This window comes from Urocampus carinirostris, chromosome 20, assembly GCF_059441175.1.
Source record: "Urocampus carinirostris isolate Australia breed hairy pipefish chromosome 20, RoL_Ucar_1.0, whole genome shotgun sequence".
NCBI lineage: Eukaryota > Metazoa > Chordata > Actinopteri > Syngnathiformes > Syngnathidae > Urocampus > Urocampus carinirostris.
In genome coordinates, this window is record NC_142368.1 from 27729537 (window position 1) to 27757536 (window position 28000).

Genomic DNA, 28000 nt, shown 5'->3' on the forward strand with positions numbered 1-28000 from the left:
GCTGAAAAAAGTTAGAAGGTAGGTAATTTTTGGAATACTTAAAATAGAATACGTATAGTAAAAATTTGCACATCATTTTGTTGATTTTAGCTATTATTTTCTTCTTTTTTTAAAGAAAAAATAATAAAAAAAAGATAAATGGGAGTTAAAAAAAATTCTACTTAACATAATATATATAAAATTTAGCACATCATTTTGCTGATTTGAATCATCATTTTCTCACAAAAAAATGAAAAAAGTTGAGGCTTTCCATTCATTTTCCTTTCATATGTTTTTACCGGTAGAGGGCAGCAACTCGCGTGATGACGTCACGTAGAAAAATAATTTTAAAAATCCTTATGATTTTGCAAACGGAACCATTTTGCCAATTTTCAGTTCCCAGTCCACAATTTATAACAACGGACACATCAACATGGAGGATTTAGACGTCGCTAATCCCCGTGGATTATTGGGGGGCAAATTTATCTTCAAAAAGCGACTTGACGGCACTATTAACAAAAACACGGTTTTATGCATCCAGTGCCGTAAAGAATTCGCCTACCACCGCAGCAATTCTACCCTCCGTTACCACCTGAACGCCAAGCATCCTGAATCCGCCGGAGATGCGTCCGGTTCCCCGGCTTCGAGTCGCGGTCCACGCCGACTCAGCGACTTCATTTTCTTTGGCAACACAACAAGTGGATCCACATCGGAAAGGATCAGCAACGCCATCGCTAAGTGGATCGTGGTCGATTTCAGACCGCTTTCGGTAGTGGAAGATAAAGGACTGGAAAACGCGCTACGGATCGCCACTTGTGACCCGACTTTGAAACTCCCTTGCCGGAGAAGCGTTTCCGAGATTATCCAACAACTCTACGACACTGAAAAACAATCCAGACTTAATGCTTTGAGTAGAACTCAATTCGTGGCGTTGACCGGGGATTACTGGACTTCGGTTCGGAATGAGAATTGCATCGCGGTCACTGCTCACATGATCGGGATCTCGGACTGGACCTGGCAGATGCATTCTTCTGCACTAGCGGTTCTGAAAACAGGAGTGGATCCGCACAGTGAAAGCGGTACAGAGCCGTTTTGGATTGTGGCGGAGGCGTGGGGGATCCGGCACAAGATAACCACAATCGGGACGGACAGTATTGAAGAAAGACGCCCCTCTTTGCAGCACGTGCCTTGCGTCGCTCACATGCTGCAAAGGACCATGACTGTGAGCCTTACCGAAGGAGGCTTCCATGACGCGTTAACGAAATGTCGCAAAGTCGTGGCTCATTTTAAACACGGCACCGTTAATGCGGAGCAACTGCACCGGGAGCAGACGAAACTGGGACAGGAGAATGAGTCTCTGGTGCAAGATGTCCCAAATAGGTGGAAATCGACGCTTGATATGATCGCCCGTCTGCTAAAAAATCGAGAGGCTGTTATGGCCGCTTTAGGCAATCGGACGGACGAGTTCTACGCGTTAACGCCGGAGGATATTCTTCAGATACAAATGTTGGTGGTCGTCCTTGAGCCATGCAGGTAAATAAAATGCAACAAAGCTATGTTTAAAATCGGGGTTCGTAGGGGTGCTTGAAACTGTTAAATGCTTGCATTTTAATGTTGTGTTTTCAAAGTTTGAAAACTGCTTGAACTTTAGGTGAAGTTTTTGTAAATACTTGGAATTGTTGCATTGTTTTTTTAGGTTAGGTTTTGAGCTCGGGTTTGGGCTTTAGGTAAGGGTTTAAAGTTTATTTATGGTTTTTCTTATAAGTGTGGCGCTAGGGTTAGAAACCAAGGTTTGGGCTCCTTATTTGGGGTATCAAACTGAATTTAAGGGATTTGAAATAGGGTTGTGGTTAAGTGTAGGTTTAGGAACTGGGGTTTTGAGCTCCATGTAAGAGTTCTGAACTGAATGTATGGTTCAAAAATAGGTTTACAGCGAGGGTTACAATTTGAAGCCGGGTTAGAGCTAGGAACTAGGGTTTAAGCTCCATGTTGGGGTTCGAATTGTATGTAAGGTTTCAAAATATGTTTACAGCGAGGGTTACCATTTAAAAAGGGTCAGGTCTAGGGTTACAGCTAGAGTTAGATATAGGGGTTGGGGTGCAAGTTAGGGTTCTAAACTGAATGTAAGGTTCTAGAAAAGGATTAGATCTAGGGTTATGATTTGAAATAGGGTTGAGAACTATTGTCTGAGCTCCATGTTAGGGTTCGAAACGGAATGTAAGTGTTTTAAATTAGGTTTACAGTGAGGGTTACCATTTAAAAAGAGTCAGGTCTAGGGTTACAGCTAGGGTTAGATATAGGGCTAGGGTTTGGGCTGTAAATTAGGGTTCTAAACTGAATGTAAGGTTCCAAAAAAGGATTAGAGCTGGGGTTGGGAACTATTGTCTGAACTCCATTTTGGGGTTCTAAACTAAACATAGGGTTCTAAAATAGGTTTAGAGCTAGGATTACGGTTTGAAACGGGGCCTGAGCTCCATGTTAGGGTTCTAAACTCAATGTAGGGTTTTAAAATAGGTTAAGAGCTAGAGTTACGATCTGAAAACGGGTTCGGTGTACATCAGGGGTCTCCAACCTCTTTCAAGCCGAGAGCTGCTTTTTATTACAAATTTGCGCAAAGGGCACCCAGTTTGATATGCAACAACAACTTTGCATCTTATTACTATGTTGTAAATATATTGTTACCTAATTTTAATGCCTGCACTGTTAGTTTTTCATTAAAGTTAGATCAGTCATGTTAGTCTTGTAAAATTCTAATTTATTTACTGTAAAAAGTTCCAGAAAGCTATTTATTTACATTTATAACAAATCTTTTTTTTACATTGTTAAAAATGTATTGCGCCAATTTTAAGTCTTTACAGCAAATAAATATTAGCTCCAAATATCAGTTATCGACCTCCTCTTAATACTAAATAATCAGTATGGGCCCTAAAAAAATCCAAATTGTTCGATTTTTAGTTGACAAATAGTGATTTTACGGAACTATTTTACAGATTTGTGTCTGATCTCCTGGGAGGAGACTCCTACATCTCATGTTCTGTGGTTCTCCCGGCTCTCCGTCACCTACAGCATACAATGGAGGTCTCAGGAGACGACTCGGACCGCGTGGTCAAATTCAAAACTGCCTTCGCTAAAGACTTAACCCAATACGCATCCGCACTCAACCTGGACTGGCTCAAAGTGGCCACCGTCCTTGACCCCCGCTTCAAGGACCTCAAGTGTCTTCAAAAGGACGAGCGAGAACACGTCTGGACCCGGCTGGAGGCCATACTCCAAGAACAGTTCGACGGAACCGACGGACGAGGGCCGAGCAAGAAGAAGAGGCTCCTCCTCTCCTCGTTTGAATCCGACTCGGAAGAGGAAGAGGGGGCCCAGTGGACTGGCGCCCTGAAACTGTACCGAACCGAAAGCATCATCAGCGAGACCGACTGCCCCCTCCAGTGGTGGGCCAGTCGGGCCGCCGCCCACGCCGAACTTTCTGTCCTGGCTCGAAAATATCTCACCACTCCCGCCACTTCCGTCCCGTGCGAGAGGATTTTCACTCGTGCTGGCCATGTTCTTACCAAAAAGAGAGCTGCCTTGCCACCAGGAAATGTCAACGGACTGGTTTGTCTTAGCAACTGGCTAAAAGGGGTCAACAAGTAGTCAGGGATATGTCGAATTCAAAGTATTGAACACTGGTATGTTTTTGGCTAATGTTTGCACGTTCCTTGATTAAAGATGTGCATGTTATGATCTGAGAAAAGAACTTTGGTCAGGGATTGTTTGTTTGTGATTTACTTCTGTTGTCTTCTGAAATTCTAATAAACACTATTGTGTAGTAAATATTTACATCTATTTGTGTAATCTAATACACTGGAGATAAAAATTTAAAAAATACATATTTTTGTATAATTCAGAAAAAATGCCAACTTCACTGCTTAACAGTTTAAGAACAATTGGTTGCGTTGATATGATGCTACTTCAACATTCTTCACAAAATAGATGAGGCATTTCAACAAAAAAAAAAACAATTTTGCCAAAAGTGTACTGATCAAAATCAGAAAACACTTTCAAGTGCCTAATCTAGCACAATGTGCTAATTTTCCTATCTGTCAACCCCTATTTAACAAGAATTCTAACAGCAAAAACGACAGCCTCCGGCAGCAGGTTGACCAGATGTAGACGAAAGAGTGACCCTTTTAGCCATAGCAGGCAAATTCCAAATCTGATTTAAAAAATATCGAATCTTAAAAAAAACTAGAGCTGTGTGAGAGACTAGTGCTATCCTGGTGCCGCAGATGATCTCAGCTAAAGTCAACAGCAGAGGCCTGTACACTTCTTGCTAACTGCGGACGGTTGTCACCTTCCCAATCTTTATTCTATGCCAAAGTCATTATGGTTCTCTAATTTTGAGCAGTGTGTTTTCTGAAAAAATCTTTATGAAATGCCTTTAGTCGTTTTGTAAAAAAAAAGTGTTTAAGTACTGTGATTAAGAAACAAACATAATTTTACTGTGGAACAAGAAAGATGGTATTTCAAAATCATCAATCAAGTTTTTTGTTCCTAAATTTAAATAAGTGTTTTGGGCAATGATTACCGTAGTCTTCGGACTGTAAGGCAAACCTATAAAAAAATAACATTTTGCAAGACTTTCAAGTGCACCCTATAGTCCCGCGTGTCTTATATAACGGAAAGTACTGCAAATCAGATTGAAATGCATGATTAAAATAAAATGACACTACTCACAATAACCATTTCCGAATGAACGAATAGTTTCATTTTACCTTTAAAATCAGTTCTGTGTATGTTCTTTGAAATAGATAATAAAAGCCTGACTTTTTTTTTAAACCCTAGCTCTTAGTTTTAATTCCATGGGCCATAAATGTGAACTATTTTCTGGAAAAGTTTATTTTTAAAAGATGCGCCTTATAGTCCAGTCTGCCTTGTAGTCCGGGAAATATGGCAAATATGATTCATCGAGATTAAGTTGATAAAGCTTTACACCTACTGGGTCCCCCGGGCTAGGGACCCAAAACACCCAATGAACCCAGGTGTCAACACTGATGATGTGTATGTCATTACACACACACACACATATATATATATATATATATATATATGTATATAAAATCTCCTGTGTGGGTTCAAATCCAGCTAACGGACTTCCTGTGCGGAGTTTGAATGTTCTCCCCGTGCTTGCGTGGATTTCCTCCGGGCACTCCGGTTTCCTCCCACATTCCAAAGACATGCATTTCAGGTGGATTGGCCGGTCCAAATTTTCCCTAGGTGTGAATGAGCGAGCGAGTTGTCTGTCCCTGTGTGCCCTGCGATTGGCTGGCAACCAGTTCAGGGTGGCCCCTGCCCACTGCCCGATGATTGCTGGGATGGGCTCCAGCACCCCTGTGACCCTACTGAAGATAAGCGGTGCAGCTAATGAAATGAGATATATATATATATATATATATATATATATATATATTATAGTGAAGGAAATAAGCATTTGAACACCCTGCTATTTTGCTATTTCTCCCACTTAGATTTCTTGGAGGGGTCTGAAATTTTAATCATAGGTGCATGTCCTCTGTGAGAGAGATGAACTAAAAAGAAATATCGAGAAATCACAATGGATGATTTTTTAACTATTTATTTGTGTGTTATAGCTGCAAAAAATTATTTGAACACCTGAGAAAATAAATGTTAATATATGGTACTGTAGCCTTTGTTTACTCTTACAGAGTTCAACGTTTCCTGTAGTTTTTCACGAGTTTTGCACACACCTCCACACAGATCTTCTCTAGATCAGTTAGGTTTCAGGGCTGTCGCTGAGAATTATGGAGTTTGAGCTCCCTGCAAAGATTTTTGATTGGGTTCAGGCTGGCGACAGGCTGGGCCCTCCTAGAACCTTGATATGCTTCTTACAGAGCCACTCCTTGGTTTTCCTGGCTGTGTCCCTCGAGTCGTTGATGTGTCTGAAGACCCAGCCACGACCCATCTTCAATGCTCTGACTGTGGGAAGGAGGTTGTTCCCCAAAATCTCACAATACACATCCCCAGTCATCCTCTCGTTGATGCAGTGCACTCGTCCTGTCCCATGTGCAGAAAAACACCCCCAAAGCACCCCTATGTGTCACAGTAGGGGTGGTGTTCTTTGGATTGTACTCTTTATTCTTCTTCCTCCAAACACGCTTAGTGGAATTATGACCAAGAAGTTCTATTTTGGTCTCATCTGACCACAAAACTTTCTCCCATGACTCCTCTGTATCATCCAAATGGTCATATGCAAACTTAAGACGAGCCTTGACATGTGCTGGTTCGAGCAGGGGTCCCAGCTCTTATCAGGTCATTGACCAAATCCTGTCGTGTATTTCTGGGCTGATTCCTCACCTTTCTTAGAATCATTGAGACCCCACGAAGTGATACCTTGCATGGGGCTCCACTCCGATGACTGTCATGTTTAGCTTCTTCCATTTTCCAATGATTGCTCCAACAATAGACCTTTTTTCACCAAGCTGCTTGGCAATTGCTCCGAAGCTCTTTCCAGCCTAGTGGAGGTGTACAATTGGTCTGTGGTGTCTTTGGACAGCGCTTTGGTCTACTCCATGTTACAGGTTTAAGTCTTACTGATTGTATGGGGTGGGGACAGGTGTCTTTATGCAGCTAAGGACCTCAAACAGGTGCATCTGATTCCGGATGATACATGGAGTCGAGGTGGACTTCTAGTGGCCTGACAAACGGTTCTTTCAGGGTCAGAATTCTAGATGATACACAGGTGTTAAACTACTTATTTGCAGCTGTATCACACAAATAACTTGTTAAAAAATCATGCACTGTGATTTCTGGATTTTTTCTTTGTAGTTCATCTCTCTCACATTAGACATGTACCTAAAATTTCAGCCCCCTCCATGATTCCTAAGTTGGAGAAATAGCAAGGTGTTCATATACTTTTTTTCTTCACGGTATATATGTATGTATATGTGTGTATATTGTGGTCAAAAGTTTACATACACTTGTGAAGAACCTTATGTCATGGTTCATTTGATTTTCCAGCTATCTCTACAACTCAGATTTTTGCCTGATAGAGTGATTGTAACAGATAGTTTGTTGTCACAAAAAAACATTCATGAGGTTTGGTTCTTTTTTTCGACTTTATTATGGGTCAACAGAGGAAAAGGTGATCAAATCCTGTGAAAGAATTGATCACTATTGTAAGGTAGCATGGATCTGAAAAAGCGGTTCATTGACTTGAACAAGTCAGGAAAGTCATTTGGAGCCATTTCAAACCAAGTGCAAGTCTCAAGAGCAACAATGCAAACAATTGTAAGTATAAAGTGCATGGCACTTTTTTGTCACTGTCACAATCAGGAAGAAAACGCAAGTTATTACCTGCTGCTAAGAGAAAAATGGTCAGGAGTGTGAAGATTCAACCGAGAATCACCAAAAAGCAGATCTGCCAAAAATTCGAAGGTGCTGAAAACAGGTGTTAGTCTCCACAGTCAAGCGTGTTTTGCATCTCCATGGACTGACAGGCTGCCGAGCAAAAAGGAAGCCCTTGCTCCAAAAGTGGCAGTTAAGGCTTGACTGAAGTTTGCAGCTGATCACATGGACAAAGAAAAGACCTTCTGGAGGAAAGGTTTGCAGTCAGACGAAACCAAAATCGAGCTATTTGGCCACAATGCCCAGCAATATGTTCGGAGGAGAAAAGGTGAGGCCTTAAACCCCAAGTACACCATGCCTACTGTCAAGCACGGTAGTGGTAGTATTATGCTGTGGGACTTTTTTGCTCCCAATGGAAATGTTGCTTTAAAGAGAATAAATGGGATAATCAAGAAAGAGGATTGCCTTCAAATTCTTCAACGTACCTCAATACTTTTGAAAAGAACAAAATAAGAAAGTATAAAATAAATACAAAAAGAAATAAAAAGAATAGAAAAAGGGACAAAAAAACAAAAAAAAGAAATAAGATAAAAAGTTAAACTCAAGGAAAAAAAACTAACAGAGAGTAAACAGGACAATGACCCCAAAAACACATCAAAGATGTTAATGGAATGGGTAAATCAGGCTAGAATTAAGGTTTTAGAATGACCTTCCCAAATTCCTGACTTAAACTCCATTGAGAACTTGTGAACAATGCTGAAGAAACAAGTCCATGTCAGAAAGCCATCAAATTTAACTGAACAGCACCACTTCTGTCAAGATGAGTGGTCAAAGATTCAACCAGAAGCTTGTGGATGGCTACCAAAAGCGCCTAATTGAAGTTAAAATGGCCAAGGGACATGTTACCAAATATTAGCACTGCTATATTGCTGTATGTATAGTTTTGACCCAGCAGATTTAAACACTTTTTCTGTAACCCATAATAAAGTCATAAAAGAACCAAACCTTGTGACAAAGAACTATCTGTTCCAATCACTCTAGCAGAGAAAAATCCGAGTTGTAGAAACAACTGGAAACTCAATAGAGCCAAGACATTATGTTCTTCACAAGGGTATGCAAACTGTTGACTACAACAGTGTGTGTATATATATATACACAGTATACCCAGGACACGTTGGAGAGACTATGTCTCTGGGCTGGCCTGGGAACGCCTCTGGATCCAGTCGGATGAGCTGGAGGAGGTTGCTGGGGATTGGGACGTCTGGGCTTCCCTTTTAAGGCTAAGGGGAAGATAATGGATGGATGGGTGGAAAAGGAAAAATGAGAGAATTTTTTTTTTCTTTAATCATATATCTTTTCTTTTTTCCTATTTTATTCATTTTCCCTTTTTGGGTTCATTTTCCCTTTCTATTTTTTATTCCGTTTTTTGCCTCCTTTTCTTATTTCTTCTTCCCTATTTTTTATTCCTTTTTTGTCTTTCTTTGAGAAAGGATGGGTAAAACTGTGATGGAAAATGGTGCTATTTGCTCACTTTCAGTTTCTGTAGTTTGTAGTCTTCCTTGGACTCATTTTTGGCTGTGCTACACATTACAGCGACAACTAGTGAACAAATATAAAACGCCGTCCCTTTAAGAACAGCTGAATGTTTTTTATCAGCGCCGTTTTTGTGGAAAACCCCATTTGACCCAACCTCACCCGGATCATAGTTTCAGCTGCCCCCAACTCAATTGAGTTTGAGAACACTGCTCTAAATAATTCATTTGAAGAGATCTTGTGTGCTTAATATATTAATGGTAAATGTATCTTAGCTGTCATGTAAGAAAAACATTGTCAATCGTTTTGGGGAAAATAACTTATATTTATACTAAATCTTTGGAATGGAAAAAAATAACTTAACATGACAGCAACAGATCGTTTTAAAAATGTGGTTTATTTGTTAATGCTCTCAAAATAGTTTTTTCTAAAATTATCATAATCAGCATTTTCAACTAAAATCAATTATTTTTAAATTGCAATATACTTTCAACACATCAAAGTTCTCTTTCTTAAATATTATTGTTTTTTTAGCTTGAAAGAAAACCAATTCAGTTCCAGTAAAATCCCCAAATGTTGAGATACATTCTTTATGCTGGACAGCGACTATTTCATATGTCAAATTTACGCATGAAATACTGAAAATGTTGCAAACATGACAAATCTTCCTGTCAGTTGTGCTTTTTATCATGTTTGTGGGTGTCACCTCCATGATTTTGATTTTCTAGTGTACTAATATAAATAGGTATCTTGACTCATATTTATTCATCCATTAATTTGGTTATAACTTTGTTCTTTTTTCTTTGCGTTCACTTGTTTTTTAGCACAGGTCCATACGTGCCAACCTTTTGACATTAAATGCGGTAGTTATAATTCCGCACTCTATTTTTTACTTGCAAAATACAGTCCGTCTCCAGAATATTAAAAACAAACATGTGCTCGTTTACAACCGGATGTGGCCAAGTTTTACCAAAGCGGAAGTTCAATTCAATCGAAGTGGTTTATTCACGGGCGAAGACATCTTGCTTTAAAATAAAGCAGCTGTAACTAAAATACTCGTCTCGAGCAATGTTCCCTCTAAACTGCTCGCGTGCGCTATTGCGCACTCTTCCGACCTTCTGAGCGCGCAGGAAAAGCTATCCTACACATAAAACTCAGGGCTCGAAATCGAAAAATGAATTCACTAGCGGGCAGTTCAGGCAGGCTGAGTGGTTTGGTTGTGGAGTAGAAAAGGAAGCAAAAAGCTAGGAAAAAGGAAAACAAATTGAGACATTTTTCGCTCTTGTGATAATGCACAAAATTATTTGCATGTAACAGTCATTCTTTTCCGGACATTGTACTCCCACTGTGATTAAATAGTTTTGTTTTGTGCAACCACCTAAATAAATCCACAAGATGTCAGCACTATGTTACCAAAGATCCTCATTTGGAAAAAAAACTGACATGTGTGGGCCATACAAACTTTCCAATAGTACATTACGCAATGTGAAAAATAATTTAGCATTGCTGGAAACTCAGCAAAATGTCAATTGATGACAGGTTTTGGACATGTTTGCTCATGATTTGGTTGCAAAACGCAGGATTGATGCTGCTGACTGTTATCATTCACAGACTTTGTGTGATTGTTCAGACCGGCTGAAGCTTACAGGGAACATTGGTCTTGACTCAAGATTAATATTTGTTGTTTAAATTTAAAAAAGCTAGCTGTGAAAAACAAAACAAAAAAAAAACAAAAAAAAGTGGTCGTCTCATGCGTAAAGCGGTAGTGTCGGCAGGTATGCAGGCCTGAAGAGAGTAACTACCACTAAAAACATGTTTGAAAAAATGAGCTTGATTTACAAGCGTGATTTGAATTAGAAGGCAAAAAATTTGTATTAGAATCCCTTAGATCATCTTTAGCAAACACTGCAAATGTAGAGCGGGATGTCATATTAGCACCTTAACGTACTCCGAAAGTCGCTCCGAATGCCCATTGTGGTCGGAATGGCGATGGCTGACCTTGTATCCTCTAGAGCCCCCTGGGAAGGAGGGGGGGGGTCCTACTTCTTTAGACACTGGTACATGAGGGCCTGTCGGTTGAGCACGTAGCGCTCGGAGCCGAGGAGCTTGGTGAGGTACTTGGGCACCGGGGGCCCAGGGGCCACGTAGGCCACATAGGGACTCACGGCCATCACCTCTGCGATCTTCTGCTTCATGTCGTTGATTTCTCTGTCTTGCCTCAGTAGCTTGTCTGCCCGACGGGCACACCCACAGAAAAAAAATGGGTTAGGATTGTTAAGCGGTGCAGTCTCGGGTCAGAAAAATAACAAATTAGCACCCACAATGGGGTTGTTTGTTAAGGAACAAGCTTTAACATTTTGTAATGTGATAATAATCATAGTTATTATCATGCCCTTTTGTTTTCAACCAAGGATGTTTATTTAAAACCCACCAAAATAAATGTTATACTTAACAAAGCAACCCAAATTAATGGTTGATATTTTTAAACACCTCCCAAAATCACGTGTTTTCCCCACCCAAAAAACATTGAGTTAATCTATTTTGACTAAATAATTAATAAGGATGGAATTGTTTGTGCCAACCTAAATAATTGGGTCATATTGTACAATGCGATTAGTTGATTTTGTGGAGGGAAAAAAAAGTTCCAAAAGTTATAAATGTGACTTGACTTTTTATATGACAACCTAAAATTTGGTAAAATTCTTAAACAACCTACTGTAAATATTTGAGTGATGTTTCACAAAATAGTTGTAATTGAGTTTAAAATAACCCTCTAAAAACTGGGTCATTTAAAAAAAAAAACACCCACCCGAAAAATTGAGTCATATTTGTATGGCAAAATCCCTCCCTATATTGGGTTACTTTTCTTTTTAGGAAAAAATATGTAAAAAGATAATGCTGTAAAGCTGTTTGTGATGAACCATAATTATTGGGTCATACAGTACGAAAAAACTTTTTTACTCAAAACAATCACCTAAAAATTATTTAGTCTGCAAATGACAAACCCCCAAAATTGGGTTAATTTGTTTTAAATCCTAACGCAAATAATGCAGTTTGTAAAAACTTAAATAATTGTGTCGTATTGTACAAAAACTGGGTCATTTTTATTTGAGACAACTCCCCTAAAAATTATTTCTTTTTCAACCGCCGTAAAAAAAAAACCATCTCTTTGGAAATGGCAACCCCCTACAATTGGGTTAATGTATTTTTGATTTAAAAAAACAATCAACCTAAAGAAACTGGTCAGATTGTTTAAAAGAAACTGCAAAATTAGGCTCTTTTACAGTTTGAAAATTATGTTGTTTATCACGAACAAAAAAGGTAAGTCATTTTTCAAAACCCCTTAACGTTCCTTTACAATTGGCCTAAAATCCCAATCCAAGACGTACCCAAAGCCAATGGAATGCTGTTCTTGAACCGTTTGGAGAATACAGACGGTTTTGGTCTCCTTTGAAAGGTAATACTCTGAAGTTTTGAAATAACTACTGCAAGCGCTACTTACATTGAGTAATCAGAGTTTGAAACACATAGAAATAGAAAGTTTTTATTCTCGCCCATAGATGAGTGTGACATAAGGCATTTTAGCTGGAAGGCAGGTGACACTATAGTTTGAAGCCTTACCTGGTACTTGGTCACATTTGATCACAATCTGAAAAACGTTCTATTTTACACATTTTTCTATTCTAAAAGTAGTTTTATGGGTTTCCAAAAGTGGCCATTTGGAGACAACCACTTTACAACACCTAAACCTTGGCAAATGGGGTTTTTACTCAAGCTAATCTTCTAATTGTGAAAGAGTTGTAAATGTTTGACCTCTCTTTTAGACGTCGATCAATGATTGTGCACACTTGCCTGCAATGATCGTTCATTCTCGGCCCTGATTTGAATACACCCTCGTAAAATAAAATTTTGTTGAGAATTTCATTGGCTAACTAATATTTCAATCATCACTTTAATCGGTTACTACTGGCTAAAGATATTCAAAAGTAAAAAAGGCAATCTCAGTTTTTTCAATATACGCCCTTATAGGCTAATGTGGGCTGTTGACCGTGAAAAAAAAGTCTACTATTGGCCCGAATATACAACATGGATCTACATTGAAATAGTATAACTGACCAATTTATCTTCCACTATTTTTGTCCATCAATAAACTAAAAAAAATAATGTGAGGAACATGTGGAGAGGCCGTAGACATCCATGACTTCAACTTTTTACCACAAGAATCAAACTGAATCAACCATTCTTCATCAATAATGAACTACAATCAAAAACAAGTGATATGGATAGCTACCATACCATTCATCAATGAAATCTTATTGCAGAAAATGTCAAATAACAGCAACAAGGCAGAAGGCTACTTAAAAATAAGTGCAACAGAAATAACAGCTGATTTGGTCACAGATATAAATGGTTTTCTGTGCTTTGCTATGTATGCAGTGAGCAATGTGATAACTTGCTTCAGTGGTGGTGTTTTAGCGTTGACAAAGGTTTTTGTTTGCATTTGGTCTGTGTTTGTTTGCCATACTTGGATTCCGCGCGTTTTAGTGTCTACGCCTTGAATTCATGTTCCGTCTCGTAATGACGTTTAACACTTGATGTGCGAGGTACAACGCTCTCGAGGCATAAGGCACAAACAGCACAGTCAATTTTTGCACAAGTCGCAGTCGTCAGTCAAAGAACGCGATTTTTTCGCTGAAGGAGCTGTTTTTATTCATTCATTTATTGCACGCCGTTTTTTCTGTGGCTGGGTCAAAACACGGATTTCTCCTCTTCTGGGAGTCACTGTGCAGACACACACTCTCACACGGAGCAGAAGAGGAGGGGCGCTGCCGTAAAGCCTCTAAACAACACGGCGCACAACTGAAAATGTTTAAATTTCAGTCAAAAATGTGCATTTAAAAAAAAAATCATTATTATTTTGCCGTGCGCTCGCGTGCCACTAGTTAACCCTTCGTGTGGCACTGCTGGCACGCGTGTCATAGGTTGCCGACCCCTGCTGTAGCATATCTAGTATTTCAAGTTATTTTCGTTGTTTTGTCGCTTTTGTTTCATGAAACAGTGTCACTTTTCCACCTGGACCAGGACCACAATGGGACAGAAACTTATAATGAAAAGAATAGATTGTCGACCCTTGGGCTAACAGTTGTTTAAGCTTTCACAAAAGCCGGTGTTGTGCCGAAAATTATCCCCCTGTGCAAATGTATCTATTTTTAGGGGTGAATGGAACAAAAAAGCACGGAGCATTTGCAGCTTGTAAACTTTTAGAAATCACCTTTGGACAAGTTTAAAATATTGACTTTGGCGAAATGACATTGCCTTGCATGAAATGTCCCCCCTCGTCTAAACGTCACAAAAACGTCTCCATCTGTTCTTACCAATTGATGGACACATAAACGAGCTGCTATTATTGCGTTTAACCAGCGATTCAAAGCAGTAATCCTCCGAATATCACATGTATTGAAAACTGTTATTTGTTTTACACTAAAGCTTATTAAGATGAAATTGATTGTCAAGTTATCAATGAATAAAACAGGAGACAAACATTTGAAGATAAGGTGTTATTTCTCCAAAGTCAATATTTTTTACTTGCTCAAAAGTTATTGCCATACATGCAATATCTCTGTACTTTACTTTTCTATTGCATTCCTTCAAACATGGAATACGAAGTTATTTTGGAAATGTTTGCGTAAGGGGTGGGTGTTCCAGGGGGACTGTTTGTGGCATCACGGCACGGAAAGTGACTCTGAAAGTGAAGAAAGTGAACCTTTTAATGGATATTAAGCAAAGCGGTTCTGGTCAGAAACACGTTGAGGATTTCGATGCATTTGTTTAATCTGGAGAACTGTTAAAAATGTGAGTACCAAAGTCTGTTTTGCACCAGCTCTTTTTTTAAAACTTTGTTTTATCCATTTGTCTTTGTAATCAATCCTTAACAAACCACAACGAAACCAGTTTTGTTTCTATTAAATTTTCAAATACACACATTTAGACGCTCGTCTGCGTTGTTGTAACGCAGCATAAATAGAACCAGCTAAGGAGACTTGCACGCCCTATGATCGTGAAAATACGGTACTTAACATTTGAATTTGCATTAAACCTGCAATCTATTTTATAACCACTAGAGAGTGCCGTTTCACTATAAAACCCAGCTAAAAATTGATTTGGGAACCTTGCGCGATCTCCAGTTGCCTGCGGGCGTCCCCCAGAGCTGAAAACAGATCCAGCTTGATTCGGGTCTCAGCGCTCAGGTTGTACTCCAGATGCTGGGCCTTGTCCTGGAGCGCCGACAGTGTAGACAGCAGCATGTCAGTGTCTTTTCCCACACTTCGATATTTTCCTAAAACCTGTAGAAGAGCATGATTTCTATGTGAACTTTATAACCAAAAAAAAAACTTAGTCCAAAACGGAAATCTCTTAAAATACCTCCACATTGGTCTCTAGATTGAGCAGCTGACTCTCTTTGACTTGATATTGCAGCTGTAGTTTTTTGTACTCGCTCTCCAGATCTTTCACTCGTCTCCTTAACATTTGGCTTTCATTGTTTTCCTGCCTGTTGTGAAGTCATGGCATTAATTTATACACACACACACACACACACACACACACACACACACACACACACACACACACACACACACACACACACACACACACACACACACACACACACAAGTTGGGGTCACCCAGTAAATTTTGTGTATTCAATGAAAAAAAATCACATTTTTACTTATCAGGCGACAATGTCCAATGTCTGTTCTTTTGCCCGTATTGATCTCTTTCTTTTGTCGTGATTTTGGTGCCCGCAGTCCCCCTTTCCCCAAAAAGATGGCATCATTACCCCATTTTCCTATCCCCTACAGTTTTCCTCTTCTCAGGTGTTTGCAATTTGACAATCAGCCACCTTTGCTGAAATACCTTGGGCTCCCATGTCACTTTGCTGAACAGTTTTGATCCCTGAAGACTTTCACTCACCAAAAAGACAAGTGCCTCCTCTCACCACCTCCTCCTTCAATACCCTCCACGTTTCAGTTTCTTCACTCTAAGACCTGCCACTCAACCATCTTCTTACAGGTATTCCCAAGTCTCATTTTGAAGATTCTCGCCATCCCAAGATCCTCCCTTCTTGCTTGTGAAGTTTTTTGTTGATGCTGTTTAAATAAATGTCCGCCTAGCTGGGTTTGACCACACCGCTTGTCGATGAGACTTGTTGACGACCTATAAAGCGCCCATTTCCCAAACTTGTATGATGTACTTGACCTCTTGCCTGGTTATGCTTCCCACTTTTTTTCTACTCCAGTTGGAGCCTTTATGTGCTCTTAAGAGAGTAACATACACAGTTATAGGAGAACTTAATTTTTTTTGGCAATTTTATTCCTTGAACAAAAATGATTAGCAGCGTTTCACATGGAAATTCTTTTTGGCCATGAGTAAGCTTTTTCACATCCACATGTGGCGCTCTAGATATGCTACTAGCTCAAGGAAGGTTAGTTTTATAGCTTCTGTTTCAGCTGTGATAACATAGTTGCACAATGGTTTCCAATCATCAATTAGCCTTCTAATGCAACACTGTACACTATTGGAATGCTAGTTGCTGGAAATGAACCTTTATGCACCCATCTACAGTAGCATTCAACACGTTTGCAGTTAAAAGTCAACTCTCACGTTTAAAATGTTTTAAGACTTTCTTCTGATTCGTCTGTTATCTTGAAGAACAGTGATTATCCTTAATTAATATGGACTTTTCTTAGTGACTCAACTTTTGGAACTGTAGTGTTCATATAATCAGGGGTCTATGACCTGGTGCCACCTAAGGACAGCCCGCAGCTCTGTTGTCATTGTGGTTTTCTGGCAATAATTTATTTTTCCATTGGTTGACTGAATTTTTTTTTCCCAACCAACTTTTGATAAGCTAGTAACAAGTTATTTTAGAATTTCAAATAAATTCCAGCTCATGGGCTATATGGACAAGAAAAAACTATTCAACTATTGATATTTATTTCCAAGCAATTAAATAAGATTGTAGAATGAGAATGTAATAAACATTTTTAAACAGGAAATACAACAAACTAATCAAAATAAAGGGTTTTCTAAAGCATAAATGAAGGTTTTGTTTTCGCTAGCTATCTCATTGGTTTTTTAGCAGGCTATTTAGCCAGCTTTAAAAAAAAAAATTGCATTATTTTTAGCTTACGTTTTAACTTTTTTTTTTGCTAGTCATCAAGCTAAATTTGAGGCTCATTTCTAGCTAGCTATCTAGCTTTGTTTTCGCTTTCTATCTGTTTTTTTATATGGTATTTTACTCTTAAGTAGCGATCTTGCTCCCCTTTAGTTATTTGCCTTTTTAGCTATCAAGCTACCTGGCTTTTTTAATTTATTTGCATGCTATCTAGCTAAATTGTACCTTTTTATGCTAGTTATAGAGCAAAACTTTTCGCTCCTTTTTCTAGCTTTGTTTTGAGCTTTCAATTCAGCTATTATTTTTTTACTCTTTTAGCTATGTCTAGCTCTCTTTTAGTTTTACTTGTTTACTTTTCTAGCTATCTAGCTAAGTTCCCATTTTAGAAATTCATATTAAAATGGGGGCCCTTTGCTCTAATTAGTAACAAAAAAGTAGCTCAATGCTTGGAAAAAGGTTGTAGACCCCTGATATGATGGCTGCATTTTCTACCTGGTGGGCAAGGTCCTGGCCGCCTCCTCGGGTCTATGCGCCAGAAGCTCAGCCACCTGCCTCTCCAGCAAGAGCCTCGCCTCTGTCTCGGCTCGGGTTTTCTTCTCCAGCATGGCGCTGGTCTGCTTGTCCCGCTGTTTCGTTTTGCTCAAGCACATGATCCTAAAATGGAAAGAGTTTGTACACTTTTTTTCATGGCCAAAGTCAAACACTTTCAAGGCCAATTTTTCTTGCTTCTAGCACATACTTTGTGCTATTTTGAGCTGTTCCAATCTAGGATCTTTTTGTCTTAATAGGCTGCTATGAACTGAACTAAATTCTGCCATTCTGCTTCAACAGTGCACATGCAAGTGGGCTATGTCACACTTGTATACAAACACGGATAGGGCTCGATAGGCATTAATTTAGGTCAATATGGAGGATAAACAAAGTACTGTAAATATAAAAAAGAGAGATGAGCCAAATCCGTACTCATTTCGATGACATTGATTGCTTCAAAGCAGAGTGCATTCAAACCTTCAATCTTTGAGACTGCTGATCTTTTGCTTTTTGTTTGATTCATTTTAATTTATATATATATTCCACGTTTTTCCAGAAGATCTGTCTAAATTGGTGGAAGTTGAATTGTAAATTGTTGTTTTGCACTTTAATTTATTTGTAGCACTATAAAGGTAATATTTTTATTTTTCATTTTATTTGTTTGCATTTTCAGGGATTTTGTGGTGGTGTTTGATTTAATCTGTTCAATATGTGAAAACCTAAAACTTTTAATTTTTTTGGGGAGATGTGTGAATATTTTTTAATCTACATTTTGTGTTATTAGGAAGCTACATAACTAATAAAGTTACAAATTAGTTAATAATTTGTTGCATAATTTTTTATTATTGATAACATATTACCAAAACAAACATCTGACGAGCCAGTTTTCTGTATTGAGCTGTACTCTTGGCTGCAACAAGTAGGGGCAGTAACGCTTCACATGTCGTCATGATGACAAGCTACAAGAGTGTCATTTTCAAAATGTATTGCATAGTCCAAAGTCAGACTGCCAAAAAACATGAATATGGCAACAAAAATTATTTTCAAGCTCATCACTCAAAATTCAAGCATTTTCCCAACCAACCCTGTGAATAAAAATCATGCTATGACAGGGTAAGATTCAAGAAAGGGTTTTCTCACTTGCTCTGCAGCAGCACGTTGGACTGTCTCAGCAACGCCACTTCGGGTCTGAGGCTCCTCTCACTGTTGGTTAGGTTGCAGATGTGACTCCTTAGTTCTTGTTCGCTGTGTCGGCTCTCTTGCAACTCGCCTTGCAGTTTTTTCAGCTCCTGCTCCATCCTGAGTCATAAAAGGACATTGTCTGGTTTTCTGATGAAGTAAATTTTGATTTAGTTTTGTTTTTACTGTGGGGTATTGCGTTGAAACCAAGGCATTTCCTCTAACATTTTCCAAACACTGACTCTGCCAACAATGAAAGATCTACAATTCATTCACTGAAAGTGACCAGACTCCATCCACCCATCTATTATCTGCACCGTTTATCCTCAGTAGGATCGTGGGAATGCTGGAGCCAGTCCCAGCTATCTTTGGGCAGGGGACACCCTGAACTGGTTGCCAGCCAGTCGCAGGGCACACAGAAACACCTAGGGATAATTTTGACTGGCCAATTAACCCAACATGCATGCTTTTGGAATGTGGGGGGAAACTCACGCAAGCACGGGGATAACACGCAAACTCCACACAGGAGGTTCAATCTCATGACTTCAGAACTGTGCTGCACTGCGCCACCCTGACTAGACTCATACCTGTCACCCTCCACGGCACCATGCCCGTACAAACGTTCATATTTTCCCATACAAAATAATCTTACACCATATATATTTTTTTTGAATGATGCATGATGGGAAATCCCCAGGCGGCAGACTCATGAGCACAGTAACGTCAAACCGCTCGCTTTGTTTGCAACGAAAAAACGATACTGAGATAGAGGCTTATGCGGCGAACTCCTTTGACTTGATTGATTTGCCGTTTCGTGATAGTCGGTTTATACCGAATGTTACCCATCATTGACAAATTTGTGTTTTCCATACAGATTTCCTTGTATGTCGTACTGGTCTTAAAATGCATAAAAAACGTACTTTGTACGGCAAAACTATACAGGTTCATAGGTATGCAGACTCTTCAGCTGCATAATAAAAATTTAAAGCCGCAAAGTGTTCATCTTTAATTGAAAAATTAATGATTTGCATATGTGGCATGTTTAATGCAAGAGAATTTACTTCATTGCTTGAATTAAATTTTGCAATTTATCACTTAATCTACCCATTGGAGAACTCAATTTGGGAAAGCATCAACTGGAAATCAAATGGGTCACAGAACATGCCTCTATTTTTTTTCAAACGCGCTCTAAAGGAAGGCTTTGCCCAATTTCCCTTTAAGTTGGCTGGGAAAAAAGGCACGATGGAGTCATGAAATGGAAAAAGCCTTCTCTGACCACAACTGATCAATCATTATCAATGAACTGCAAAATTGATAATACTGTATAAAGCTTAGATGTTATATGTTTAGAATATTAATTCATGATACTAGAGCAGGGGTCGGGAACCTATGGCTCGCGAGCCATATTAGGCTCTTTCTATGAGTATCTGTGGCTCAGAGACCAATTTGATTGCATGCAAAATTTCTCCATCTTGTTCAAAACCGAAGTTGTCTATCATATTCAGGTACACGTAAAGCCAAATCAAAGCTAAATTCAAAGGAAACACTTTGCAGTATATATAGGGCACGTTTTTCACTACAATTTACAGTCAAGGTGTCACACAAAAAAAGGGGGGAAAAAACTCGTTTTGGCTGTACAACGCTAAAGAATCCTCTATTTAAAAGTTCACTATATAATCTGTGTTCAGTGTTCAGATACTTTATGATGAATCCACAGAACTGTAAATACGCCAAAACACCGGAAGAGAACTTAGTCATTTGATTGGGTGAGTGGGAGGGATGGGTGGAGCTATGCAAAAAGTACAAGCATTCCCTCCCATCTCTCGCCAAAAATAAGCACATAAGGCTCCCTATTCTCAGAATGTTGTGACGTTTTTACAAAATAAATGCTTGCATCTGGTTTTGAAACCAATATGTATGAAAAAAGGGTCAAAAGGAGTTTAACCGATCTTGAGTAATTGCAAGAAAGAGACAAGTTTAAAGTGGTCTGTTTGTTGAATTTGGGACAGGGGCTCTGGCATTATTCTCTTTTTATAATTTTTATCAAATAATCAAAAATAAATGTGCTGAAGACTAAGCTTTTGTCTGGGACGCCGGTTTAGCAATTTAGTAAATTTGTCTCATATGGTGTGGCTCTTTCCCAAAATAAAATTAATATTTTTTGCTTTCATGGCTCTTTGAGTCAAAAAGGTTCCCGACCCCTGTACTAGAGACTAAAATAAGCTATTTTGGGAACTAATTTGTATGGAAAATTGTGAGCTACACCTGCTGTCTGAATTGGTAATTATCAAATTAGATTCTGAACCAAATAAATATAATTCAAAACAATTAGTCTTTTCTTAATTTAAAAATGAAGTCTATGAACTACTCTTTTAGAACAAAAGCATCAATAGGAATTATTGGATGGCTTGACTTGGTGTTAGCTTGCTAACAGTGTCACCAATGCTACTGTTTGTGGCTGAAGTGTGCGCCGAATCAGAATCCTTAGTCTCACTATCGCCCTTTGCCACGAGGCAAGGGAAATGCGTGCCTCACTCTTCATCTGCAGATGTTCAGCACAGTGATAAGTCACTAATACTATATTGTATTAGTAATATCCCTGATATAAGGTGAACATTCAGTTATCATGAAAAAAAATTCCCAAAATGGGGAAGTAAAAAATGACTAACATTAAATGAATATATATTTTAATTTAGTATTTCTATAATGACAGGTGAGGCACTGTTGATCTTGGTGTCATAAGACCGCCCTGTAAAAAGATATAGACAGTATTTTAAAAGACTTATTAACATCATTTTATTATTATTTTTATGGGAAGTGTCTTCATTCTTGATGACAAGAAACTGTCTCATAATAAACACATACAGCGTTAAAGTAAAACCACAAGAAAAAAACAGTTACTACATAACTGCTGTAGCTAATATCAAATTGAGAAAAACAACCTGAGAGAAATGCATTAAATAATAAATTGCTAATGTTATGAGCTAGGTATCAATAAATGCATAAGCAGAGACTACGCCCCCTGAAAGTTCCGAGATGTACCCAGGTCTCTTCGCAGAGACCACAAATAATTAGCGTATTACAACAAGGTCTGATAACATAAGGTTAGTTATTGTAATTAAAACGTTCATGACTGTGAATGAATCATGATGAATAATGCTACTTGTTTAGAAAATGTGTCGTGTTTAGGATATTCATACGTACTAGCTACTTCGTTTTAATTGTTGGCCCATTGGCTTCACAAACAATCTCGGGTCTAGAAAACTATTTACCAAAGGGAATTTATCAGCTTTCCCCAAATCACGTCCCTGGGATGTTACTTTAATTACACATCCCTCAAAATGGAAGAGCACACAGAATTTAATCTCTTAATTCGCCTGTCTAGTGGCTTCAGAGCCATTACGGTTAGTAGTGCTTTATCAGCACGTGATATCGTGTAGCAAATTTATCTAACATTATTACCCCCCACGCAGTTACCCTGACTAAGACAGGAATTTAATCTCTGGAACTTCAAATGTGACGGTATCAAATTCAAATTAATGCTCTTTTTGTTCTTGGCTTGGTTAATGTTAGCAAAATTGTACGAATGAATATCCGAAAATTAGATACCGGAGCCATATCCCCCTAGTGGGAGGTGGCTAGAGTAATTTCTAACTTTCTGGGAGATTGATGCAGAGGAGGGATTTCCCAGACCCTCGCTCAACCCAACCGATGCGTTAGGACTCATTAGGTGACCAAACCCCCTAATGCCAAGCAGGGAGGCAATGGGTACCAATGTTGTAAATCTTTTAAAAGGTTTAATTGTTTCAAAATTGCCACAGTCTTATAAATAAATTGATAAAAGGTACGGTGTGCAGTTTGTTGTATTATCAGCCTTAGCAGTTTGTGCAAAGTTCACAATCTTAGTAATGCTTACGGGGGGGTTTCGTCATGCTAGCCATAATATGTATTTGTTTCAATATTATTATTCTAATCTTTTAAAAACCCACAGATACACACAAAAAGATGAGGTACAGTATATATTTTTCATTGTTACTGATTATTTTTAGCCACATTGAACCACAACCACATCCTCCCAGTCTCGGGGCGGGCGCCCTTAACCCCAAGGCCACCGAGCTGGTATATCAGAAAATTAATTATATAAAAATAGAGAATTCCCTACCCCTATTCCACGTGCAAGGCACTCCATTGGCCAATTTATTTATTTTTACACACGAAGACGGTAGATTTCATCACACCCTGAGTTTGGCTGAATGCAATGTTTTTTCTTTTATTTCATTTGTATTGCTCTAGTGTTTGTGTTTGATTAAATAGTGTGTGCATTGTTTTATCCATTCCTTATTTTAATTCTTACCCGAAGTTCATGAACTGTAATCAAAAGGATTAAATGTTAAATTAATGTAGTGATTTGTATTTCCATTACTACAGTGATCCAACTAAACTTAATGGTAAATCGCTGGCGCCTTTTGGTGGAAAATTTGGTAACTGCTTCGACTAAAGAATAATTCTAAAAGCTGAGTAGATTCAAGGTAAAGCAAACTCCTTACTTTAACAATCAAAAAGGTCTAAAGCAGGGTTCATCAAACTTTTTAATCTGAGAGCTACTTTTTCTGGTAGTGATTCGTGCAAAGGGCTACCAGTTAGATAAACAAATCTGAAATAACGCAACATGCTATTAGTATGTCGTTACTATGTTATCATGACATTATTACCAATGTCAATTCTAGAAATATGGTTCAAATTGTCCTCAGTCAACCACTAAACTTCTGCCTTGTTTAAGGGAACTCAGTGGTTTACATATATAAATTACAGCCTAATTTTGTAGAAAATCAAAATGTCCATAGATCACTGGCGAGATATTTTCAGAACCGTAACGGAGTAGCGGGAAAATGCTAATATGGCTAAAAATAATCAGTAACAATGGAAAAGATATACTGGACCTCATCTTATTGTGTGTATCTGTTGGTTTAAAAAAAAAAAAATAGAATAATATTGAAACAAATACATATTATGGCTAGCATGAGGAAACCCCCCTGTGGCATTACTAAGATTGTGAACTTAGCACAAACTGCTAAGGCTGATAATTCCAACAAACTGCACACCGTACCTTTTATCAATTTATTTATAAGATTGTGGCAATTTTGAAACAATTCAACCTTTGAAAAGCAACCCATGTTGCATTACTAACATTTAAACACAAATACATGTTAAAGGAGCTAACTGATGCTAACACTTAAAGAGTAACTTAACGTACTTGTTAATATTTCAGCGAAAGATAATGAGAACAAGTCATAATTTTTAAAAGTGAAGAGAGCACCATGAAGAACAAGGAACACACCATGCTGGTCCAAGATACTGTTGTAGAGAAGTTTAAAGCTGGGTTTGGATACAAAAAGATTTCCCAAGTTTTAAACATCCCAAGGAGCACTGTGCAAGCAATTATATTGCAATTGAAGGAGTATCAGACCACTGAAAATCTACCAAGATCAGGCCGTCCCCCTAAACTTTCAGTTCATACAAGGAGAAAACTGATCAGAGATGCAGCCAAGAGGCCCATGATCACTCTGGATGAACTGCAGAGGTCTACGAGGTGGGAGAATATGTCCATAGGACAACAATCAGTCGTATACTGCACAAATCTGGCCTTTATGGAAGAGTGGCAAGAAGGAAGCCATTTCTTAAAAATATCCATAAAAAGTGTCGTTAAATTTCCCACAAGCCACCTGGGAGAGTCACCAAACATGTGGAAGAAGATGCTCTGGTCAGATGAGACCAAAATCCAACTTTTTGGCAACAATGCAAGATGTTATGTTTGGCGTAAAAGCAGCACAGCTCATCACCCTCAACACACCATCCCCACAGTCAAACATGGTGGTAGAGACTGATGGAGACATACCCCAAGTGACTTGCAGCTGTAGTCGCAGCAAAAGGTGGCGCTACAAAGTATTAACTCAATTACGGCCATACTACCCTGAACACGCCTGATCTCGGAAGCTAAGCAGGGTCGTGCCTGGTTAGTACTTGGATGGGAGACCGCCTGGGAATACCAGGTGCTGTCAGCTTGGGGTAGCAGTAGCTCAAGAGGTAGAGCGATCGTTTTAGGATTAAGGGATCTCAGTTCGAATCCCGGCTTGTCCGTGTTACATGCCGAAGTGTCCTTGGGTAAGACACTGAACCCCAATACCCCCAATAAGCAGGTTAGCGCCTTACATGGCTGCACAGATCACGGCCGCTATTGGGAAATGTGAAGCACAATGTAAAAGCGCTTTGGGAAATCATTGACTTGAAAAGCGCTATATAAATCCAGATCACTTCATTTCAATGGGGCCTTATTTTGCACACCCACGTTTTCTTTTTTATCTGTTAAAGTTTAGAATATCCAATAAAGTGTGTTCCACTTTAGGATTGTGTCCCACTTATTGTTGATGCTTCACAAGAAATTACAGTTTTATATCTTTATGTTTGAAGTCTGAAATGTGGCAAAAGGTCACAAAGTTCAAGGGGGCCAAATAGTTTCGCAAGCCACTGTAGCTGTCTAGCTTTGTTTCTAGCTTTCTATCTGACTATTTATTTGGATTTTTACTCTTTTAGCTAGCTATTTAGTAGTTTACATTTCTCGCTAACTTTCAAGCCACCCTTTTAGCCAATTAGCAAGCTCTCTACCTAAGTTGCCATAATTTCAGCAATGTATATCAAACTGTGTGTCCTGTGTGATACATAGTAACATAAAGTAGAACAACACTCCTAAAAGGTTGGAGATCCCATTTGCTAGAAGACTACTGTGTTACTTGAACATTCAACCTTGAACTAGAAGTTTTACCTGCTTATCTGCTCAGCATGTTGATTCTGAGTGGTAATTTTGTCTGCGCCGTCCCGGTTGGGACTGACTGTTTTCCGTTGTTTTTTCTCTGTCCTGCCAGCAGGAGGTGAAGGCGTTGCCGTGTTAGTTCGCCGGGCCCTAGGCGATGGCTCCCTTTTCCACTTGGCGGATTTGCCGGCCTGTTCTGCCTGAGGTAGTTTTTCTTGGTTCACTGAGGATGAGGACCCGCTGGAGCTGACTTTGGAAAGCAAGAGTCTTCGGTTGGTCTCAGCCAAACGGACTTCCTGTACCGCCTTCTCAGCCAATCGCTCTTTGGGACAGATCTGGAGGCAGTCTGTGGTGTGGGACTCGTCTTGAGGGAGAATGAAACCGTTCTGATACTGGTACTGACTGGGTTCTAACTTTGAATTCCATTTGGATGCTGGAAAAACACAAACATGTGAGTCCTGGATCGAAGAGTACCAACACCATGTCAGTATGTATATATAATTTTTAAGGAGATGTCGTAACTTCACAATATTTGGCTGGCTGAAATCATCAATGTAGCTGCGTTTTTTGCACATGCAAGTATGTGAAATTGTTAGTGGAGCGCAGATAACTGTTCCTGTTAGGACCTGTCAGACCTCCTACAACTAGGGGGGGCTCAACCAGGGTAGGAATTGGGCACAAGTGTGTCCAATCACCACATATCTGCGCCTAAAGGACATTTGATCTCCACGTGGTTTTAGGTCATTGTCATTTTTCATTTTGTCTGGCATTGTCATCCAGGTTCTCATTACCATTTTCATAACCACCTTCATGCCAGGTTTGTTTGTTTCCAGTTTCTTTGTTCCCTGTGTCATTTGATTTCCAGTTTTGGTGTTTCTAGTTTTTACTTTCTGTTTTGTTTTTTGTGTCTGGTTTCTTGTATAGACATGTTAGTTGCTTTGTTCCCACTTGTTTGTTGCTACTTTGATCCTGGTTTTGGTATTAAATACAACCTTCTTTTGCGCACCACCGCCTTCAGGTGCTGCTTCCCCCAAATGGGTCTATTCATCTACCATCAAAACATTTCCTTTTTCAAATTTTTTGGTGTTTTGGGTTGGCATTTGGTCTGTGTTTGAAACGGTCCTTCTCCTACCCCCATCCTCCTGTCTGCTTTCCTTCAGAGTATTGTGCTCTGTGTGTTAGGGTATGGTGAGCCTCAGTCCACTAGAGGGCTCCTAATTGGTTTGTTTTTGGGACAGGTGTGTTCAATCATTCCACACCTTTTCATACTTAGCCTGAACCTTTATACATGTTGGACAGCACCCGTTGTTAGGTCATTTTCCACTTCATTTTTTTTAACATCACCCGTCATCACTGTTTTTGCAGGTTAATCCTGGTTGGTGAGGTTTGTTTCGTAAAGTTTTTTTTGTTTTTAATTCATTTGTTTGTTGCTTTGATTTTGTTTGAAACGCCATCTGTTTTTAAACACCCTGCCTTTTATTGCTTCCTGCGGTTGGGTACACCAGAAAATCATAACAACTTGTCGGGAACGCTGATGGTAAAAGTAAGATGAAAGCAGATAGGCGCGATGGAAATAAATATTTATAACTGCTCTTTAAACTAAGTTGGGCATCTGTAACATGTTCTTAAAGTTGGTGTATGAAATTTAAAAAATATTAGCAGCTCCTTTTGTTGCGCGGACAAGAATGTGAAATTCTTCTTTTTTGGAGTTAACATTTGGACTGTATTTTAAACAGTCCTCTTACTTTCACCATTTTCCTCCTCCAATTGAAACAACGGCCATGCAGGTGACATCACACTGTAACCCATGCCCTCCACCCCCGCCATCTTCCCTCAATGTGATCCGCTTTGTGGCCGGAACACCAATTATAAAATAAATATCAGTGCAAGTATAATGTGTTTCTTATGGGGGAGTAAACCCCTAACCTCCTAAAAACAGCCTCTGAGGGAAGGGCGCTGTCCGACTGTACGTGCCCAAGACACACAGCAGAAAGACCCAGGTGGTTAAGAAATCCATGAACCGCAAACATGAAATTTAAGCACATATAGCTGAATACAAGTCTAGCATCAGTATGATACGGATACCTGGTATAAACACCATACTAAAACCATGTCCACTCTTACTTACAGCCACTGTCAGCTGCAACCTTCGGGTAAAGCGGCAAAGCTGCTGGGACTGAGTGCTGCAGCAAGTGGAACTCCTTGTGGCCCTGCACTGCTTTCTGCATACGCAGCTTGAAGATGTTTGTGAAGTAGCAAGTTGCATCGAAGCCCAAATAGACCACCGGGTAGCCAATGCTGAAACATAACCAGACACAAAATTTGAAAACTTTTTATGGCCAAATACATAATTTTGCAAGCACTTTTAAGACCAATTTTTCAACTTTTCCAGTATGAGAAGAAGAAATCCAGAGCCAATAAAATAAAAAACAATCTTTTTT

General features: G+C 39.2%; 2 protein-coding genes, 1 long non-coding RNA gene and 1 pseudogene across 5 annotated transcripts in view; 3 read left to right on the forward strand and 1 right to left on the reverse strand.

Moving 5' to 3' along the window:
• Positions 1 to 369: 369 nt before the first annotated feature.
• Positions 370 to 3801, forward strand: LOC148346776 (E3 SUMO-protein ligase ZBED1-like). The gene is made up of 2 exons (XM_088325440.1): positions 370 to 1512; positions 2970 to 3801. The coding sequence occupies exons 1-2, from the start codon at positions 413 to 415 to the stop codon at positions 3619 to 3621; spliced, it is 1752 nt and encodes a 583-aa protein (XP_088181566.1). The 5' UTR covers positions 370 to 412; the 3' UTR covers positions 3622 to 3801.
• Positions 3802 to 7118: 3317 nt separating this feature from the next.
• Positions 7119 to 28000, reverse strand: part of LOC148346777 (macoilin) — a 43007-nt gene continuing 22125 nt past the window's right edge. The window contains exons 5-12 of one of the 2 annotated variants that reach the window (XM_088324815.1): positions 27688 to 27857; positions 25572 to 25992; positions 18713 to 18871; positions 17534 to 17695; positions 15289 to 15415; positions 15035 to 15209; positions 10864 to 11095; positions 7119 to 8612 (exon numbers count right to left, since the gene is read on the reverse strand). In XM_088324815.1, coding sequence (XP_088180941.1) covers positions 10905 to 11095; positions 15035 to 15209; positions 15289 to 15415; positions 17534 to 17695; positions 18713 to 18871; positions 25572 to 25992; positions 27688 to 27857 — 1405 coding nt within the window. In that variant the 3' untranslated portion in view covers positions 7119 to 8612; positions 10864 to 10904. Of the gene's footprint in view, positions 8613 to 9243; positions 11096 to 15034; positions 15210 to 15288; positions 15416 to 17533; positions 17696 to 18712; positions 18872 to 25571; positions 25993 to 27687; positions 27858 to 28000 lie in introns of those variants that run through there. The other variant, XM_088324814.1, reaches the window with a different exon arrangement.
• On the forward strand, positions 15737 to 27996 carry LOC148346778 (uncharacterized). Of its 2 annotated transcripts, none has more exons than XR_015848251.1 (3): positions 15737 to 15936; positions 25672 to 27102; positions 27690 to 27996. It is a non-coding gene; the product is annotated as an uncharacterized LOC148346778 (long non-coding RNA). The 2 variants fall into 2 exon arrangements; XR_015848252.1 differs by having other exon boundaries at positions 15738 to 15936; positions 25672 to 26010.
• Positions 24705 to 24813, forward strand: LOC148346779 (5S ribosomal RNA; annotated as a pseudogene).

Excerpts from the sequence above, each read along its gene's own strand:
- LOC148346776 (XM_088325440.1), top strand. The coding sequence starts at position 413 with ATGGAGGATTTAGACGTCGCTAATCCCCGTGGATTATTGGGGGGCAAA. Across the intron at positions 1,513-2,969 it reads GTCGTCCTTGAGCCATGCAG|ATTTGTGTCTGATCTCCTGG; the intron begins GTAAATAAAATG and ends ACTATTTTACAG.